The 20635-nt window shown below is 45.5% G+C and overlaps 1 protein-coding gene across 2 annotated transcripts; it reads right to left on the bottom strand.

The window, feature by feature from the left end:
• Window positions 1–578: 578 nt before the first annotated feature.
• On the bottom strand, window positions 579–19180 carry palm1b (paralemmin 1b). Of its 2 annotated transcripts, none has more exons than XM_040200478.2 (6): window positions 18526–19180; window positions 9417–9459; window positions 8716–8796; window positions 4733–4848; window positions 4109–4179; window positions 579–3874 (listed from the first exon to the last, which is right to left on the bottom strand). In XM_040200478.2, exons 2-6 carry the CDS (start codon window positions 9456–9458, stop codon window positions 3510–3512), a joined length of 675 nt encoding a protein of 224 aa, XP_040056412.1. In that variant the 5' UTR covers window position 9459; window positions 18526–19180; the 3' UTR covers window positions 579–3509. The 2 variants fall into 2 exon arrangements, with proteins under 2 accessions (XP_040056412.1, XP_040056413.1); XM_040200479.2 differs by lacking the exon at window positions 18526–19180 and adding an exon at window positions 9560–10030.
• Window positions 19181–20635: the final 1455 nt, after the last annotated feature.

The following is a 20635-nucleotide window of genomic DNA, read 5'->3' as shown; positions in this document are numbered from 1 at the left end:
AACTGTAAAATCTGTCTCATCACAAAGGATGTGTCAACAAAAGTGAATCTTCCACATTCAGCTTTTAATTGTTGTTCATGGGAGGCAGAACTTACTGAAGCTTGAAACAGCATAATTATGTTGGGTTGAATAGTGCATAAGTGACCTCCCTATGAGGAATGCCCCCCCCCCCCCCCCCCATCTGCCTTTGTCTCCCTATGTCACAGTATATTTGAAGATTTTGTAATGGGATTAACTTCCACGGCAGGAGACAGATGCTCTCTAGTGGCATGTTTGGAGCAGTGCACTTCACAGAACATCCCAGGCCGCTTTCTTTACAGCCTCCACTACTGGTGGATCTGCTCGTATTTCATGTTTCAATTAGATCTTTAACATCTCACTTTCAATCAGGACTTACTGTTCACGATTCATTCCCTGTTAATAAGGGGAGTTGTCGTTATTTTCTTCTTTTTTTTTTTTACCAGACGGCTGCAATACTACAGAAGGTCCGCCATCTGTGGCTCCATCAGCTGAGATGCCGTTAACCATGGTTTACATGTACAAACGTGTTTGTTGGGTTGATTGCATTCACGCTTATCTGACTTGCTGTAAACAAACAGTAGCTTTATTCAAGATTAAACATTTAGACGACCACAGAATAGATGAACAGGCATTGGTCTAACACAAGGTTGCTTTTTACGCTGCTGTCCCAGAGACCCACAATTATGCAAAGCTTTAGCGCAACAAGGTTAGATGTATTTCTATGTATACAGAGGTATGTATGCGTATACATACACACATGTGTATACCCGGCACATTGCCTAGTAGCCAGTTAGTCTCCTGCATAAAGTCTGTATCCACAAAACATGTCAACTTTGAATCTAATTAGGCTCTTGGATATGTGGGATAAAAATAAAAATAAAAATGTAATCTGTATGTTACAGTAAGATCAACCACAGGATAAAACAGGTCTTTTTTTCAAGACACCAACTGTAGTCTGCATATTACTCGTCATCTTAGCTGCATTCACTTATAGCTATCAAGAGAAAACGGTTGTGTAGTACCTCTCTCTCGAGTAGAAGGCAGTGTTTCCATGGGGTCATCATGACCAGGAGCAGAGCAAGAAAAACCCCGGCTTAAAAAAAAAGACGGCAGACAGACAAGTCCAACCAACTGAACCTGACGAAGGCACCAACAACACACAGAGGGGGCATCTTTTCTTCTTAAAAATACACACATCAAATACAATATACCGCCTCGCAAAGGGGCCAGAGTAAAGAAAAACGAGTCAACATCAGAGAGAAAGTGGCGAGTTGTACAAATACAGTGGAACTGTACACGCGGGAAGCATAGACTATTCCTCCGTCGACCTCCCTCGGGAATGTTTGAAGGGATCATCCTTCTGGCGGTAAATGTAGGCAGGACACAAGATGATGCATCCGGCACTGAAGGTTGCAAAATACTCTCTTATTCAACGAATGCAGGGGCAGTAGGTGCCCACAATCCCCCCGCCCCTTACCCCGCGGGTGGGGTAAGTCAGAGGGAAGGAGAGCAGTTGTTGGATGGAGAGCGTTCGACGAGTCATGTGACTCAGGGTTTAGCACCGACTTTAGAGGTTTTTGAGCTGCGTGTCTCCAAGCGACGGCAGACGGTGGGTCCGTGTGTATTTGACAACCAGGATGGTGATGGTGTGTGGGTGAATCAGAGACGGGGATGAGTCTGGGGGGGGGTGGGGTGACGGGGTTGAAGGGTGGAGGCATTGGTGGCGTAGCATCACCGACCCACAATGTCAATGGAGTCTTTGCTGTCTGGTAAACTAGGGCCAAACTGTATTTCAAACAGGCTCTCAGGGCTTTTGACTGCTACAGTGGATGTAAATAGTTATAAAAAAATTTAAATGGTTAGAAAAACTTTTATTTTAGAATGCGGCCTGTTTCTGGCACGAGCTTACTTAGAAGCTTCGGCACGACCAGGTTCTATTGTATTGTGTTTTTTAAACTGAAAAGATTCAAGATCAGGAATATTATTATTAATAGTGAGTGTATTTAAATGCCCCGGACCGTTTTTCTTTTGCTGCAAGTCTATTGGAGCAGTGTCAGGCCGGCGTCTACAGACCAGTAGTCAGGGGTTAAACTGGGAGCGAGTCAGGACAGAAACCAGCAGCCGACCAACACAGTGAAATTACAGTATATCATCTGATTTTTATTTGCTTCATAAAGAGACAAAAAGCTGGGTTTTTTTTCTTCTTTTCTTTTTACGGTGAGCTGAGTAATCCCAATTTAACCCCTGGATTTACATTCATGTTAACGTGATTGCGTATAATTAAGACCTAACAAGTGACAAGACAGTCAAAACAGTTGCAAGGCTTCATGCAGTGCTGCCTCATAAGATTCACATTGACTCTACGGTTGAGAGGACAAAAAGTATTGAAGCATTTCTAATCGGTGCGCAGCGGCTCTTCGTAACTCCATTGATCATAAAGTAGCAACCATCTTATTTAAAAAATACAAAAGCTGTGATCTTCACGTACATGTGTCACATTTACTATCTATGAGAAGCTAACGTGGTTCGCGACATGGTCACTGTTCTAATCCGCCGCTTTGTGTCTGTGTTGGCGATTTCTTTTGAGGCTTGAAGCTCGTCTGTAACACTGCAGGATTACTTCACTGTCACTGATGGAAAAAACCCAGGAGACATGTATGATGTGAGCACATGTGAGGCTAAGAACAGACACTTGTTGTGATTGTAACGCGATTCTGGTAGCGCTTACAAGCTTACATGCAGTTAATGGTTTGAGATGATATAGAGAACCAAAAACAATAAATACCTTGTATAAAACATAATTTCATATCAATATATTAAAATACTATTTAAAATAATATCTTAGACAATATTGCAATATGAAATTGACCGATAAATAGTTGGCAGGCCGGCACAGATAAATATAGACTGTTGAATATATTTAGGTATCCGTGTCTTTCATAGTTTGCTGTTTTGACTTAATGATTTGAATTTTCCAGATTTCTCCCAGTTGGTAGCAGTACAATCCAGAGAGCGAATACATTTTCTTTTTTTCCAACAGTAATAACAATGAACTTACAGTACACAGTCCCATAATAAAGATATACATACTGAATACAATATAAATGTCAAGACGGAAAAATAGAAAAATATCAATAGAAATCAAAAGTCAAACACATGTCAGAGAAAGTATACAGAGTAAAGTGTACTTATGAGTCTTTGTGGTTCTTGTTGTTGTAGCTGGAGCTTGTATTGGCTCTCATTGTTGGTTTATTGGCTGTGTAACTGTACTTCGCATTTTTGTTTAAACACACACACACACACACACACACACACACACACACACACACACACACACACACACACACACACACACACACACTCACACACACATTCACACGCAAACACAAAGTTACACACATCTGCAAATACAGACACATGCCGTAGTACACACGATTGCACAGGTGCAGGTGTGTACTCGCCCACACAAACACACACACACACACATCTCACATGACCGTGCAGCACTTGCAGGTCTGTTTCTTCTCCTTCTCTCCTTCCTCTCCGCCTCCGTTGGCCTTTTCCTTATCCGCCATGCTCCCGTTGGGCGGAGCCTGCTCTCCCGTGGCCGCCTCTCCTCCGGCCTTCCCTTCCCCATCCTCGATCACAACAAACTCAGCCTTGACGTTGCCCTCAACACCTTCCATTCCCAAAGCCTCCTGCTCCTCCTCGACGGTCTTGTAGCCCATGAACACCAGGGTGACGGGGTTGTCTGCGCTAGCTTGGTCGGGACTGGGACCCAGCAGCTTGGCCTCGATCCCTGTGACCTCTCTCTTGGGGGTCTGACCCGAGCCCTGCACGACTCCGTTCTCACCTGGAGGTGGCACCACAGTGCCATTGAGAGGGAAGGAGGGAGCAAGAGGGAGAGAGGGTGGTCCCGAGAGTCGGAGAGATGAAGAAAGAAAGGAAATATTGTTTCAATGACCTCCGGCCGAGAGGAACAATTTAATAGAGCAAATGACGAGGCCATTATTAGCCTGCTTGCTCTTTCCTAGAGGCCGGGCTGCGTTGCTGTGGTTTCCTGTGTGATGTTGTTGTTGAGACTTACCTCCATTTTCTTTGGCCACACCCTTATTGGCTGGAGGGTCCGTCTCTAGTTCTTCAATCTCTTGCTCCAGCCTGGCTCAGAAACACACACACACACACACACACACACACACACACACACACACACACACACACACACATGCAAATCACTGGTTAAAATAAATTGAGACAGAAACTATAATGTTGCATGTATAAGCACATTTTCTACAAAGAGTATGCCCAGGATGTGTCCCTTTAATTCTGCATACAGCTGACCATGATGCTGACCATATGAATGCTCAGACAAACCCCCCTCAGACATCTACAGACTGCAATCAGGTTCCTTTTTCCAAGTTCAAACACTTGCACCGGGTCACAGATAAAGATAAATTATGGTTTCAATGTCCAATTTCTTGAGATTCTGACGACTCAATTTGGAATACATCACCAACAAAGCAACGTACATCCCTCACATGATGTCATAAGGAGTATGAGGACGCCATTCTATGATTGATATGACTGTGGCTTGAAAAGTATTGAGGTATTTCTATTCTTCCTGTGGCTTACATCGTTTTCATAAAACGTATGCATACATGCCTAGATGGAATTTTCCGGAACAAATATCAGTGTTTTTTTGGAAGCTGACCTGAGGATGACCTGCTCCAGGAGTTTGGTCTTCACCTCGTCCTCATGCAGACGCTGTTGGGTCTCCTCCTCCGCTGGAGCTCCATCTAACAACCAGCGCTCCCTCAGTGCCTTCGACTGCAAGAAGCATCACAGACACCAGCACGTTGTTGAGAATGAACACGGAGAAAAGGCAATAGCTAAGAGAACGGGGACAGTTTTAAACTTGTGGCAAAGAGAAGAACACATTTTCACGTTGACCCCCTATTTAGTGCCTGAGTGCGACAAAAAGAAGCAGTGAGACGGCGTTAATTTACCCTCATTTATCAGAAGCAGCTAGTTGATTTATTAACAGGACAATTACCCAGAATGCACCAGGTTCTCACCCTCTGTCAATTGGAACAGATTAGCAGTATTTTGACTGAGGACAACGTGGACTTTGGCAAGTGCACAAACAGAAATCCACCAGCGAACGCGTCCGGCACTTCTCCGCTGACTGCTGCCACTCAGTGATTCTGTCACACACTTCAGCCGCTGCCAACTCGTCCCTGCCAAGTGGACCGTGGCACGTCGCCAGGTCATTAAAGAGCTGGACAGAAAGACAGACAGACTATGGTACGATTCTCCGGTTCTACTCAATCGAGCGTGCGGTTGGAAGTCGCTGAAAGAACTAAATACTTCTAATCCGAAACCGCATAAAACACATTTGATGGGAAATTGAAAGCACCGACTGTGACTAAATGTACTGATTGTAAACTGTTAGTCTCAATATAATTACTGTAAAGTTAATTCCAGGACAAGATAATTAAATTGTCCCTTATGAATTATAATGAAGCACGAGATGGGAATAAAATGTAGCCTATAAACTTTGTCTTGAGGTGGATTTTTCACCGGTAATTATTCTCTTACCTTCCACCTCTATATCTCGTCTTCAGTGTTTACTGAATCTATTTGCGAACAGCCCCGTATCCTTATCCTGACCCCTCATCCACATTCCCTCCCGTAGATACGCTTAAATCAAAGCGAATACTCGACATGCTTCACGGTATATATAACAATGTTTCTTACTCGCAGCTGGTGGATCGTGCAGCGTAATTCAACCCTGCTTGTCCACATGGAAAACGTGTTAGAAAAAGCTCTTGCTTTCACAAGTGTGCCGGAAAATCTGGACCCGCTTGATGTGAATTCCTCTCCAGTGATGCAACCAGAATTTCTACAGCAAAACCCCCTGTTTTTTCTACCCTCTTCTACGACTGGACCCCCGCCCCTTCCTCTCTCTTTGCTGGATCTCTATCCATCATGGGGTTCATGAACTTTGTGTTTTGCGCGTGTAATGTTGGGTAAAGTTGTAAATGTCAGGGTCTGTCTGTTTGTATCTGTTAAAGGGCCTGTTGTTCTGTTTCAGCTCTTACTTCCCCCCCCGTTGAGTTCTTCAGTTCCAGACATCCAGCTCAGCAGAGCTTTACAGCACGAACGCTCTCACGGTGTAATTTAACACTCCTCATACCGCTGGTCTCTAGGGCTCCGAGTCTTACCTCTCTCGCTCGCAATCGTCCTCGCTCTCTCTCGCCACACCCGGTACCCTTACGCCCGACATCACGTAATGCACTCGTTCATGTGCACGCAAACACAATCACACACACACACACAAACCAGTCTGCACGAACAGTCGTAAAGTCCAAGCCCTGAAATTACGTCTCTATCGTTCTTTGGAGTCAAAGCTGCTAACGTAGCAGACAAAGGGCGGAACCGTGATACACACACACACACACACACACACACACACACACACACACACATACACACACACACACACACATGCTCTCCAAATGTGCTGAACAGCTGCCCGTTGAAATTCCAAAATGTGTTTTTCAAAACTTATTCTTTGAAAATATAATTCAGTATAGAATTCTTATTACTATTTTTTACTTTGTTTTAAACGAATAGTTCCCCATCTCTGGGAAAAACTACAGCTTAGTTTATACACAGTGTTTGATTACCGTACTAGTGTGATTCAAAAGTGGAGCAGGTACACCCTAATAAAAAGGTGGTGTAAACAGAGACATTTATTGGGTTTCCACATGTACGCCGCCCCTGGAAAAGCAATACTTGCTGTGGTTTGCACAAAGGGCCTTCTAATGCTCCTGTACAGCGTGATTACACTTCCCCTCTGTGTGTACGTGTGTGTGTTTGTGTGTGTGTGAGAGAGCATGTGAGACGACAGCGGGGTGCGGTGGGTGTAAGAGCCCTTTCCTGTTGGTGGGACTGGGACCAAAATCTGTTTCCTCTGTCAAAGCCCTCTGCATTGTCTGAGGCTTCTGTGTTCTTTCATGAAGCCACGCACACAAAAACCGCAGGCGTGCACACACTCGTACCTACACTACCCCCCCCCCCCCCCCCCCACCACACACACACACATTCACAAAGGTTTGTTCTGAAAATAGAAAAATTGGGAGCACGCAAGGGCCATGGCACAGACCGCCGACACTTTTGCCACAAACGCAGGCGGCGCACGCCACAACCTTTGCTCCTATCGGTGACCTGCCCAATTGTCCGGGGCTGAAATAGCTTTGATAATGCCGACACATACGCTGACAGAAGCCCTGGCGCTGATACAATGAGTGTTTGTCCACATGCACGAAGATTTGAGTGTGTTTTTCAGGCAGCGTGTGTGTGTATAAACAGCCTGTGGAGGAGCTGCCGGTTATCTGCGGCCCATTCGGAACATTCCGTCACAGCAGCAGTTGGGGAGTATCTCACTATGTGCGACTGATTTGAAAGGAGTTGCTGGGTTTCATTTTATGATTTGGGTGTCTACCACACGTAGTCAGTGTTTCTGTCAGCTTTGTTTTCAGGTCCAAGTGAGGGTTTCATCATAAATAGGTGCAAATACAGTTTGCACAAAACATGGTAGATTCTTTTAGAGAAGCTTTTGTGCCCTCTCATGAATTACTCCTCTCAAGGACATTTGCGGTTGCGCAACCTATTATTTGTGCTCGTTGAACTGATTTAAACCCTTATTACACCGCCATGGGCTTTGATTGACTTGTACTGGTTGTAAGGCTGGTAGGGTTTCCACTCATGGATGGAATACAATTACAGATATTATGGAGATTAAAATATTGGTATAGTTAATTATTTATGGCATTATGGCACACTCATTAACAAGAGAGTGTTACACTGGCAGTTCGTATAAAAACCCCTAGAGCATTTGTAGCTAATCCAAACAGAAAGGGCTGAATATAGAAAGTGTTTTATACAATGTTCACGTTTGATTCAGCCACCCTAGAATGGATTCTTGGAATATTTCCACCTCACTCCTTTGTGGTGCAAAGATCTGGACAGTCTGTGATTGTGTCCTCTGTGCACACTGGGCGGGTCAAAGGTCAATATGGTGCAACACTTTGGTCTCAGATTTACCATTTTCCCTGCGAGAACTGCCTTCCCCAAAAAGCACAAAGGAATAAAGAAGAGAATCACAACTCCACTGACTGTGCTCTAACTATTAAGTACTAAGCAAACCTGTCACGGCCCCAGCTCCCTGAGTAGGGTTTCCTGTTTGTCTCTGTCGGTTTGTTCCGGTTGCCGAGCAACGACGACAAGGCGGGAGAACCGGGATCACCAGTGCCTGCTCCCACCTGTGCCCAATCAACACACCCGGTCCTGATCATCATCACCACAGCAGAGGCCTGACATCCAGTCCCTGCCGGATCGGCAGCCACATCCGTGCTCACGTATCAGCCTCAACAGCGAATCGATCGCTGTTCGCTCTTTGTAGTTGTTTGGTGTACTGACCTATTGCTCTTATCTCCGTCTCTAGTTCATTCACCTTGGATTCCCGTCGCTCCCGCCTGGAAACCTGAAAACCTCCTCCCCACATCGCGACATCACCGGAGTTCACCTGTCTGCACGTTGCAAATACCACTGCCCCATGTCTAATCAAAACCTGTGTTAAAATAATCGGCACGGTGCCCAGTTGGGCACGTGCATAATGCATGCGTGTACCTTGAGATGCTGGAGTTGCCGCCGGTCATCATCCAGCTGTCTCCTCTTGTTTTCAATCTCTGTCTGCCTCTTCCTTTTCTCCTGTTGCAACACACACACACACACACACACACACACACACACACACACACACACACACACACACACACACACACACACACACACACACACACACACATGTACCACCATTAGCCTATTTGTTGTTAAAGAACACCACACTGTTTGCTTATTAACTATTAAAACTGATGGATCGATGCCAAAACATACCGTGGGTTTTTCTTTATGGCAGTGATGACGATTTAACGATAGATAGATTGATAGATATTTCAAAGTTTTGAGATTTCAGAAAATTAAGAATTAAACCGCTGTAGAATGATACTCTAAAGCGCTTTGTGAAAATGTAAATCTCGATGAGAGAGAGAGAGAGAAAGAGAGAGGATAAAACAGACAACTCAAGCGATGAAAACCCAAAAGAGCAAGACAGAGTGAAGAGGGATGCTGAGAGCCGCTGCATTAGCTTTCTGTCTCTTCTAATGGTTGAAGGATATTGGATCTAAAAGGTTGAGTCGTTAAGATGGGCGGTCTGATCCCGACAGGCAGCGATGATTTGCTGCTTCCACATCCATCAGTGTGCCCTGATGTGCACTCTGTACGCGTGTGTTTACAAGAGAGAAAGGAAGAGCTGGACACACAGGACTTACAGCGATGGCCTGGAGTCTCTCCTCTTGGGACACCTCAGCCATCCTGAAGGAAGAAGAGAGAGATTGATCAAACCGCACGTGACCAGCAACATCAGACATGACACACAGCGACAAACAACCTTCCTCTGTCACCAGCCATTTACCTTCCAAAGACTTCCCGGTGACGGAGGTCAAATATCTGTCTGCTTGCACTCAATCAGAGTGTCTTTTCCTGTTGGGGAGAGTCAGGGAAGGCATGCTAATGTGCTAGCAGGGCGCTGCTGGAGATTCCTGCTCTAATGGGTTCCAGACCAAAGCTCCGGGATGGAGGACGGACGCAAGCACAGCAGAAAGGGGAGTAGAAGGACTGCTTGCTCGGCTGACACGGGGACAAAGTATTTTCTCTCTGTAGCCAAACTTATGTCTTCTACAGATCGGAGGTGGTGGATGAGGGACACAATGTGGCTGCAACATGTGGCAGTGTGCAAACTCTTACAAAAGAACTATGACACAAGTGCTCTGCATAACTCCCCAACCGAGCCTCTGCAGGGCCAGCAAAATGTGGTAAGACCGTTTGATCGTGTCACTTCTCCCGATGAGTGGCCAGGACACCCGCTGTTACTGTGAATTTGCTTGCAACAAATTAATAATAACAAAAAAACGGGCTGTGAACTATTTCCCTTGCAGTCAAAGGTCAGTCACACTGCTGCACTCACAAAAGCATGCAAAGCAACAACACCGGCTCCTCTTGAAACATAATGACGCCTGCATTTTTGGTCACGCTTGTGAGTACACTGTCCAATCAGAGAAGCTGTACGACTCATTAATACCTCAGGGGTTGATTATGAGAGGACACTGGGACATGAAAGACCTCCCGTACACACTTCCAGGTCACCCATTCGAACACCCCACTGATCTCTGCTCCCCCACCGCACCGCAACAGCGTCACATGGAGAAACCGCAATCATCTGATCACAAGCCCCTATGACACACACACACACACTCACACACTCAGTACTGTATAGAAAACCATCTGGAGGTGCACTGAGTAAAATGACGCTTAATGGCTTAATAAGGGAAGCCTGCACTGCAAATCAATCGTTAAAGCTCCAAATATGTGCAGGTTCTGTTGGTGCTGTTTGTTGACAGTACTTCATAACTTATTCCGTCCTTTATTCTCCTTCTTTTCCGAGCACTCGGGTTGAGGTGGAAGAAGCGCAGTTAGCTGACTGAGCATCTGGATCAGTTCATCAGCAGCACGAAGGAGGCCTGCAGCCACAGGCTGGCCATCCTGACCTGATAGAGGTCCCTGTGAGCATCAGCTGAGGCGGGGTAGAACACGCCCACGGTGGAGCCATGACGTCTTTATTTTAATGACGTATTTTTGGAAACATCAGTTGTGAAAAATGCAGGGTAAACAAGGGTTTATTGGTGAGTTTGCACAAGCGCTCCGACATGAGAGAAACGTACATTGTACACAAAATAAACGTCACAGGGATCTTACTTTTTCTCTATTTACCTCTTTACCATGTCAATCGAAAAATTTCTAAAACTTCATTTATTTTGTATGAACGAGGAATACATATATATGACAAGGCTATCAGATCACAGAAAAAAATATAAACGTCAACTGAACTAACTAGTATATATACAGCTACAAATCCGTCAGTGTAACTAAACATAATTCTGTTTCAAAGCCAATCAGCCCCTAGGAGCTAATTGGATAATCAAATTGGAATTGTTTGAAATGTTTTTTACTTTCAAGACTACTAACGTGTAGAATAAAAATACCCTTATTACCTACCGGTATGTTACATTTAGTCTTGATACAAAGCAACTCAATGAGATATATGCCTAAAAACAATAGTGAAAAAACAATAGTCTTGATTGATGAAGTTTAACATGTTGTTATCTTTGTCAAGTCAAAAGTGACAATTATTTGCCCAGAAAATTAGTTATCGTGACAAAACTGCTGCAGAGATTTAATACAAGTGCCATTTAATACAAAGGCTGCAGCTGTAACGAGTTCATAAAGATGTATTGCAATTTAAGTTTCGCTGCCTTCCTCATAAATTATGGACAACCAAGGCGAACGGAGAGCTGAAGCAAAGACGAGCCTCTTTGCAGCGTAGACGAGTAATCACATTTATGAGCGGAAGACATCTCGGGAGGCCGGCCGTCGCTCACGGACAGGCAGAAAACACATTGAGACGGATACATCTAATAGATCCACAGGTCTGAGGGAGGACGCCTTCTTAGCCGCCAGTGTACATACTAACAACGAGGGAACTAAAACAGGGAAGATGTCAATATGTGAAGGCCGGCGCGGGGCAGAAGAAGTCCGGAGAACGGACTAATGACCATCCCTATTCCCCGCTGAGTGCTCTGCTGCAGTTGCATTTCCAGGAACACATTATCCGCCTGCATCGAGCACCAGCATCCTCTTCTAATAGCAGCAATTACATATTCTCTATCTGGACTGAAATGCCCTAAAAGTGATTAGAGCTTAAAGTCGAAGGCGCTCGATAAATGACAACCCCGCTGAGCGTCTTTGTTTGGGGGGTATCAGCCTGGCCTGAGGCACAACATGCATTTAAAACTCTCACCTCTCCGAGCTGCAAACACATGGAATTCCTCCCATGTTTTACAAGATGATCCTTGCTACAACTAAAACATTAAAAGCTTGTTTTTCAACTAAGCAAGTTACGTTCAATTGCACTAATGTGTTGTGAGAAGTCAGCAGAGAAACCCTGTTTTCATTATTTACAATAGACAGTCAGTCAAGTACCTGATATCTGTACATGATATCAGTCACACTTTCTGTCCCTGGCGGCACATATCATCTTTCCATGTGAGTCGACGTGTCGGCGGGAGTGGCACATTATCAGCTATCATCGACACCAATCTAGGATTACCTTAAACAAACACCACGACAACCTGGGATTGGAGTGATTCTGATCCGGGGTCTCCCACTCACACGTACTCAGGTGAGCGGATTTTTAGAGAGATGGATTTCTTGCATCCGGGGCTTCAGCGGATAGTAAAGAATGCACAGCGTGAACTGACCCTACACCTAAAACGCTGCACCCACATGGAAAACGACACGATAAACAAACAAGAATATATTACTTGTCCCGAGGAGAGTTTTAAAAGGACGAGTCTTGTGATGTTCTATGTTTTAGTTTCGTCAACAAATCTCACGGGACCAAAAATAAAAATGATCAAGTAACCAACATCGACTTTTAGGCATAATAACTTGTTTTTCTATTCCACAGAACATCCTTGTTGTCCACAAACTATTTTAAACACATCAATGAGCCACGTTGTTGCTGTTAACACGCAGTCCTTTCATTCCAAAAACCTGAGCACTGTAGTTTGTTTTAAATCAATCTGCCAAACACAAATCCAGCCGCCTTAGAAACGTACCGCTGAAAATCCACAATAACTGACCGGTTTGCTTTGAGGACAAGTTGCCAAACGGAAAGGAAGGAATGACTTCACACTGTTCATATCAACACATTACAACCGTTATTAGTTCCAGTTATACAATACTGGCATGCAGCATCTAACAACATATTTATTGGTGAATAAAAGAGAAACATGTTCACCCAGGTGTTAATTCATAATGACAAGCTTTTAACTGATGCCGCGGAGCCATTATGAAACTCTACCACCCAAACTCAACAAAAACCTGTAGCCAAGAACAAATGTAATTGCTAATGTCGTACTATTATTCAAAATTCGAACTGATAAGATGAGGAGACACACAAAAACAACACGGGCAAGTGATACTAATGCAAAAAACAATCCAGTGGTCACTTCCACTACAGTCAAGTCACACACAGAAAAATGTTTCCTCTCCAGAAAGAATAATGACTGCGAAAATGGCTCTTGAGTTAAATGATCCAGACCCTGTTTTAGAAAACTCTTCAGAGAATCTGAAAGAGGAAACTCATTTAAAATCTCCTTTGCACTCACTGAGTTGGAGTGGCACTTCTTTCTCCTCTCTGCTCCCCATTTCCACAGCTTCCTTCCTTCGGGCCAGAAGAGCACAGGGACAACAATGCTCCTCCCTGCCTTTCTGGCCCGGCCGCTGACACACAGACACACAAACAGACACACACACACACACACACACACACACACACACGCGCACGCGTGGCCCACACGGGATCGTCCCGGGTCACCACGCAGAACACTACTTCTTCACGTCACACATGCAGCTCTGCATCCTTCTATCCGAGGCGCAACACAAACGTTAACAGGGCACTGCCAATAAGAATATGAGGAAGTCCGCTGAGGTCACTTGTTAGTGTTCCAGAGGTCAAAGGGGCAAGCTCCTTCCAGAGGTCAAGCATAAATAAAGCTCTGTCAGTACGGAGTAGAGACATGGTGTGAAACATCCATATTTAAGAAGCCCAAAGGGGAGGAACGCACAGACTGAGACATGTGGGGAGGCATGAGGGAGTCAGAAGTGACAGTCGCTTCTTTATTGTAGTTTTTATCAGCAGTCAAGCTCCAGAAACGCAGACTATGCATAATACACCTACAGTAAGATACGGTTTGTACTCAGCCTTCGGCTTCCCCAGGTTACACTACTGATTAGACACTGAGACTGTGCACGACTACAGAATGGATTTGGTTTATCGAAATCTGTGAGGAGCCAATGAAGTGGTGAAAATATCTGCTTTGAATTTCTAACCTGACTTAAAATGTCCGTCCCAGTTTGTGCGTGCCTTCCAGAAACCCCTGTCTCCTTCTGCCTCTCTGTAAATCCTGTCTCTTCTCTTTGGATTTTTCCTCATTTCATCACTTGACGGCACTGAACCTTCATGACTTCCACAACAAGAAACCTTGACACTTCAAATCTATTCAGTCGTTGTGTTTGTTTGTTCATTTTTATACACCCAGGGACTGCAAGTCTACTGTTATCTGTGACTTATAGGTCCCTGGTGGAGGTTTGACAATCTAGGCTTTGGTTCACAACTTAGAAAATTCAAATTTGAACAACCAATACACTCGAGATCGCCATCCTGCAAACAACATGTTCCGATTGGCAAGCTGCTTTAGAACAAAAGGCAACAGACGCAGACGATTGGACAACAAAATGAGAGGTCAACCTCAAATGGGAGGTGATAACCAGGTTAAAGACTTGGTAGTGTGTAGTAACATCACAAAGCTGCTACGGGAAGGCAACAAAAAGGTAAAGGTCCATGAGCAAAATAGGCTGCAGCAATTAGTTGTTAATCAATTACTCAACTGACGAAAATGAAGTTCCAAACCACTTTGATGAACATAAACCACATTATTTATGACATTGCATTGAGAAAATAAAAATACCCCAGGCGTAAACATATTCCAAGAAGCTAAGAGAGTCGAAGCAGATTGCCCCGAGTAGGTTGTTGGTAAGTATCGATTGGCATCAACAACACACCTGCTGACAGCACTGCTCGTGTGTTTACAGTGTGCTGCTGTGTGCTCCGGTCCATCAGCAGGCTCTATATATCCGGAGGGTAGGAGAAGCCTTCCGACCTGCATTACTGGAGCAGCCTCTGAATGCTAACGCCGAAACCATTAGGCCGACCACGGGCCTTCCCCTGTGGCAGGATCCCGCTCCCCACTTAGACCATCAAGAGGCTCAGGAATTGTTAATACTAAGTACGTTTGTTCCGATATTCCCCTGTCTAATCTCTTCTGGGATCATACAAACACCCGACTATGCTTCATTTATTAAGGCGACAATGCCTCCTATTCATTATCCTCCTTCCGCTTAAATGTGTGTGTGGTGTTAGTTTCAGGTTATCCACAGTGCGGGAAGATGACTATTTCTTATCAATAGTGCTCTTGATAGAATCTTTACCGTCATATGAGCACACGGGCGTGCGTGTGTTTTGGGAGAGGTGCATAAAACAGACACTGAGCACATTTCCCTCTGGGATTAAAATGACTTAGTCGCTAAAAATGACAGTTTATCAGAAGAAAGACCATCTGCTGGGAAGAGAGAGCCTTATCTGTCATGACGAAGCAGCCGAGGAGGGGAGGGGGGGGGGGGGGGGGGGCGTTTGTAATGAGAGACAGTCTGGAAAAAAGTGACTATCCAGGAAAAAAAGAGGAGCAGGGATTAATAGAAAGAGAAAAAACAACGCAGGCCGATTGCATGATCAGATCTCACATCTCTGCTCCTTATTTCTCCTCCTTGTTACTCCTTATCTGTGCGCTGGCTGAGCGGCTTTTCGCTCCCACTTCCTCTTTTACCCTCCACTAGCATCTGTAACGGTGAAGGCTTCTACAATGCACGACATACCTCTTCCTCCACTGCCGCGCTGATGTGTTTTCATAACCACTGCAGCAAGTGATTCTTAATGACAGTAAAGTAATTGAGGATGATTACTATCATTAATCACTCCGGGGGGCACTCGCCCGGGGGCAGGATGTGACCCCTTGATAGGTTCCCCATCTCCTGCTAATGGCGTTGAACCAACCAGCTCGGCCACTGTTGCAGTCACGCATTAATGGTCGTATCTTGAGGAAAAATATATCATATTTCGTATAGAAAAGTTACCTTTAACCTCCCCTGGCATTTACGTTCATTTATACATCAAGCGGAGTCTGCTGCTCTTGCGACGCTTTATCCGACCCATCGGTGACTGTGGTTTTACTGGGGAGACCAAATCAAAGCGGCAAAACCTCCAAACTATTCTGAATGACACCTCAGTTGTTTTTTGTCGCCTAAGCTTAATTTTTTGTCTTTGTGTAAAATCGTCGACAAAAACAAGTCAGCCCAAACGATATGAAAAGCAGAAAATTCATGCACCTGTACACAAAATGCAGCAATATGTTTCACTCGATGGTACACGTGGGCGACACGTGTGATTGACTGTAATGTAGGTGAGCGCTAGCATTGTTGCATTGATATCGGCTACACAACTGTTATGTCACCTGATGACCTGATAGTTATCGGGGGAGTTTGTGCTCTTTTTAACAACAACACACTTTCACTCACAACATTACAGTTCCTACTTCAGCTCACTGAGGACTTGGGCAATTTGACTGTAGTTGGCGGCTTGGAAAGAGGGTCACTTGTTTACATTTCAGCTCATTTTTCATTGACAGCGCAAGATAAGGATGGAGCACCTTCAATTTACCGGCCCATTTTCCTGAAATTTTCTGAAATGGTGAAACCGGATCCTTTTTTTGACTAAAATCCACACACAAAGCTGCATATTCAACCAACACACATAAGAAAACACACAGAAATGTGGCTGTCCAGAGTCATGATGTCGCATGATGATCGGGTGGACAAGACAAGTGCTGTCAGCTCTACTACCAGTCGCTGACACAACACAGAGCGGCCGACCGGATATAGACACACACACACACACACAGGCAGAGGCCTACGGTGGACTTAACATGTCTCGCACACACAATAAAATGAGACAAAACGAACAGCAAACAGTATGCGGAGACGTGGCGCTCACATCGTAATCCCTCCTTTCAGAAAACAAATATAATGCCGGGTCATATAACGTTTCATATAATCAAACGTGCACAGGAAACCGTGATTTCAAAGAGCCATTTAAAAGGTGGCGTTAAAGTACTTTGTTTAATGACTCTTGATTTTGATGGATTACGGTCTCAGTCAGGAATTTTTCAGCCATATTTAAAACAAGGAAGTACAGCTGTAACATAGTAATGAAAAGGACAACAGAGATCTGTGAACACGTTTCATCCCTTGCAGTTTGTCTTTTTTGACATCAAATGAACCTCAGATTCAAACCTGGACCGACCTGACAAACGGATGACATGTCTTTCTTTAATTCACGACTAGAGGAGTCAATCAAACAGGGGTCGCTGAGCTACATCGACCAAAACGAAGACTCCACGTCCTCTTATCCGAAGTCTCTCTCGCTCAGAAACGCAATTTGCCGACTCTATCGTCTTGAACTTGGTGGTCTTGTCAACAAAGACGTTGTCCACGACAGCAGCGTCTGTCAGCAGGCCAGAAACCCAGCGGAGAAACAATGGATGCAAGGCCGAACAATAAAAAGCACACTGTATGTCCCGTGTCACCTGCTGTGATCAAACACTATTAGAAAAAAAAATTACCAGTCTGTCCCAAGGATATTGTTCTATTCAGAGACTGGAATAGAAACAGAAGGACACACACACACACACACACACACACACGCACGGTGATGTGATACTCTGGGAGGACAGAGAAGCAAGACTCTATCAACAGTGGCAACCTAAGCTGAGATTAATTTTCAGGCAGAAAGTCTCAGGCTGTTTAGTGATGCTCGTCCTCCTGCACGGTGCAAATTCCACACAGGACGATATGCAATCGTGTTTTTCAGCTCATGAGCGCCATGTTGGAGCAGAATGCTCGCATCACAACACACACACACACACACACACACACACACACACACACACACACACACACACACACACACACACACACACACACACACACACACACACACCATAGAATGCCCTGTTACTCTCCCCTCCTCCTAAACCCGCGCGCCATTCAGCATCCCTCTCACCCAGGCGGTGACGGCGGTGCGCAGCTGGCGCCGCTGGAATTCCATCCGTCGAGGCCAAAGCAGAACCTCCGCTCCCGTCCGAACAGATCCATATGACACGACGCGCTATCAAAAGCATTCGCGTAAACATGCCCCCCCTACCTCCCCCTACCTCCCCCCCTTTTTACACCTGTCGGCCTGGCTGCACCGTGCCGAGCGCCGTACAGTCAAGCGGCCCCGTGGGCATCGAGCGCGGCTTTCTGACAAGATCACGCAGCTTTTCCTCCGTCCGACTCGGCTGTGAGCCCGTCACCCTCCCCGAGTGCAGCCGAGTCCCCCGAAGGCACGCTGCGCTTCCCGTGGTGACAATAGTTTGTCGCCTCATATGTTTTACACCTCGTATTACACCTCCACACACCCCGTACCCCAGCCTCCACCCCACCCATGTCTCCATCCCTCTGCCCCGCTCTGCCATGCCTCCAGCCGGAGTTAATAGGATGCTGCCGGGCTGGAAGCTCACATCTTGCACCGCTGCACGAGCAACCGCAAAAAAAACAGGTCAATTACAGTAAAAAAACACACACACGCTGTAAATGACGACTTACTCAGTTGCAGATCCCTTTCTTTTCCCGCCACGGACGTCTTCCAAAACAGGCTGTTTATTTCTGAGCGTCAATTCGGAGTACGCTAACACCTCTTTCCCTTCCTCTCCTCCTTCTCCTCCTCTTCCTCCTCCTCTTCGTCTTCTGGCTGGCTCCCCTTATGTTACTGCCGAGGTGATGCCGTGGGCAGCGTGAGCGCGCAGCCCGATAATAATAAGAAAACCCTTGCGGCTTCTCTCTCGACGCACGGCGGACTTGGCTGCGCCCTCAGTGGAAACCTCAGGGGCGTCGTCTGTAGCAGGTTGTGGTGTAGTTATTAGTGCACGGATGAGAGAGGGAGAGAGAGGGGGAGAGAGAGAGAGAGAGTGAGAGGTATGTTAAGGGGGAGAAGGGGAAGCGATACGCCTCTCTGCCTGGCGGAGATAAAGGGGGCCCTGGCTGCGCGCGCGTTGGATGAGATAGGTCCTCCTCTCCAACCGGGGGGCCCGTGCTGGCTCTCGTCCAGTCTTATCATATGACGTACAAGCAACCGGGCCGTCTGCTTGCGGCTTGCGAAGGAGAAGTGCACGAGCAGCCTTGAAATTGGGATCAAATCCAGGCCTCCCGTCGGAGGAGAAAGGACCATTCTCCACTTCTCCATCTAGCGGTGGAGAGGCTCAACGTGCGCAATACCGAGGTGTTTTTCTTCTTCTTTCGTTCTGTTACATAAATAACCTCTGGCTCTGAGGTCGAATGGCTTGACAGCCCGCAGCGTTGGTTCGGTGACGTGATTTGACTTTTTATTTTAATGGAGTCAGAAATACACTAAATGAATGGGCGTGATAAAAAAAACACATTTAAACTCATCTGGAGCCTCCTACTGACCTAATTATTCTGTCACAGCTGCATCCTGCCAAAATATGATGCACCTGCACTCAGCATCCAGCAGGTGGTGGTGTTGCGCCTGCACTCAGCATCCAGCAGGTGGTGGTGTTGCGCCTGCACTCAGCATCCAGCAGGTGGTGGTGCTGCGCCTGCACTCAGCATCCAGCAGGTGGTGGTGCTGCGCCTGCACTCAGCATCCAGCAGGTGGTGGTGTTGCTCTAGACGTGTTCCCTCGTCCATTCAAGTTTCTATTTCTGCTAATTCGTTGGAGATGGCAGATATAGTCACATTTTTAAAACAGGACTTTTATATTATATATATTATCTATAGAAGGATGGTTGAATACGACCTCCGTAATAATTTGTTTCATATGGTTGATGATGACGGTTTGTCTCTGCATATATTAAAAATGCACATATTACTCAGGTACATGGTCCTCTAAGTTAATGATTACATAAAGTCTGTGACCACCAGAATGTATCTGACATTTAAAATGTCTTGCTAAGTATACAGTGTTTGAATGAAATAACATTTTTAAGTGTCGTTTATAGAAGTTCACATCAAACAACTGAGCTAATCCTCTTTGTTGGGCTCAGGTCAGTGGGTTTTGTCCGATTTGTGTCATCAGATCTTCTGACAACAAAACAAATCATGCAGAATAACAAACGCTGTTGCAACAGGATGTAAAAAGTGGAGACCCATCTCTCAGTGTCCGCGGCTCTTCAAGGAGATATCTTTTTTGAGCGCCTTTCAAGATTTGTTTTTAGAGGCGCCCTATGAATAAGAAACGATGGTTTGCAGGTGAAAACCCATTTACGAGTCTACATTAAAACATGGACACAATATGATTTAAAGGGAAAGTTATTTCAGGCATCCAGGCTGCTTAGAACTGTTACAACACTTCAGCTCAGATGGGTTTCACCTGAATATCAACCAATCAATGCATGCTGGAATGTCAGATCTGAAAATAGCATTGCAAGATCTGTCAACACAGAGATTTAATCTCATACATCCGCTCGATGCCTCTGGGGAAAACAAGACGGCGGCGTCTGAAGCAGGTTGTGGTGTAGTTAGGGTGACTTATTAAAAACACTTGAACTGGCATGAGTGATCACGGCTTATCTTAGGGAGAGAAGGAGCACGCCAAACACCAGCTGACAGAGACGGACACAAGGTGATCAGTAAAGGAAAGTCCAAAGGCATAGAAGAGACGTCAACCCACTCTGAGAGACAAACACCATGCCCCCCC

This window comes from Gasterosteus aculeatus, chromosome 15, assembly GCF_964276395.1.
Source record: "Gasterosteus aculeatus chromosome 15, fGasAcu3.hap1.1, whole genome shotgun sequence".
Lineage (NCBI taxonomy): Eukaryota > Metazoa > Chordata > Actinopteri > Perciformes > Gasterosteidae > Gasterosteus > Gasterosteus aculeatus.
Note: the sequence above shows the minus strand (reverse complement) of the source record. Positions and strands in the feature narration are given on the sequence as shown.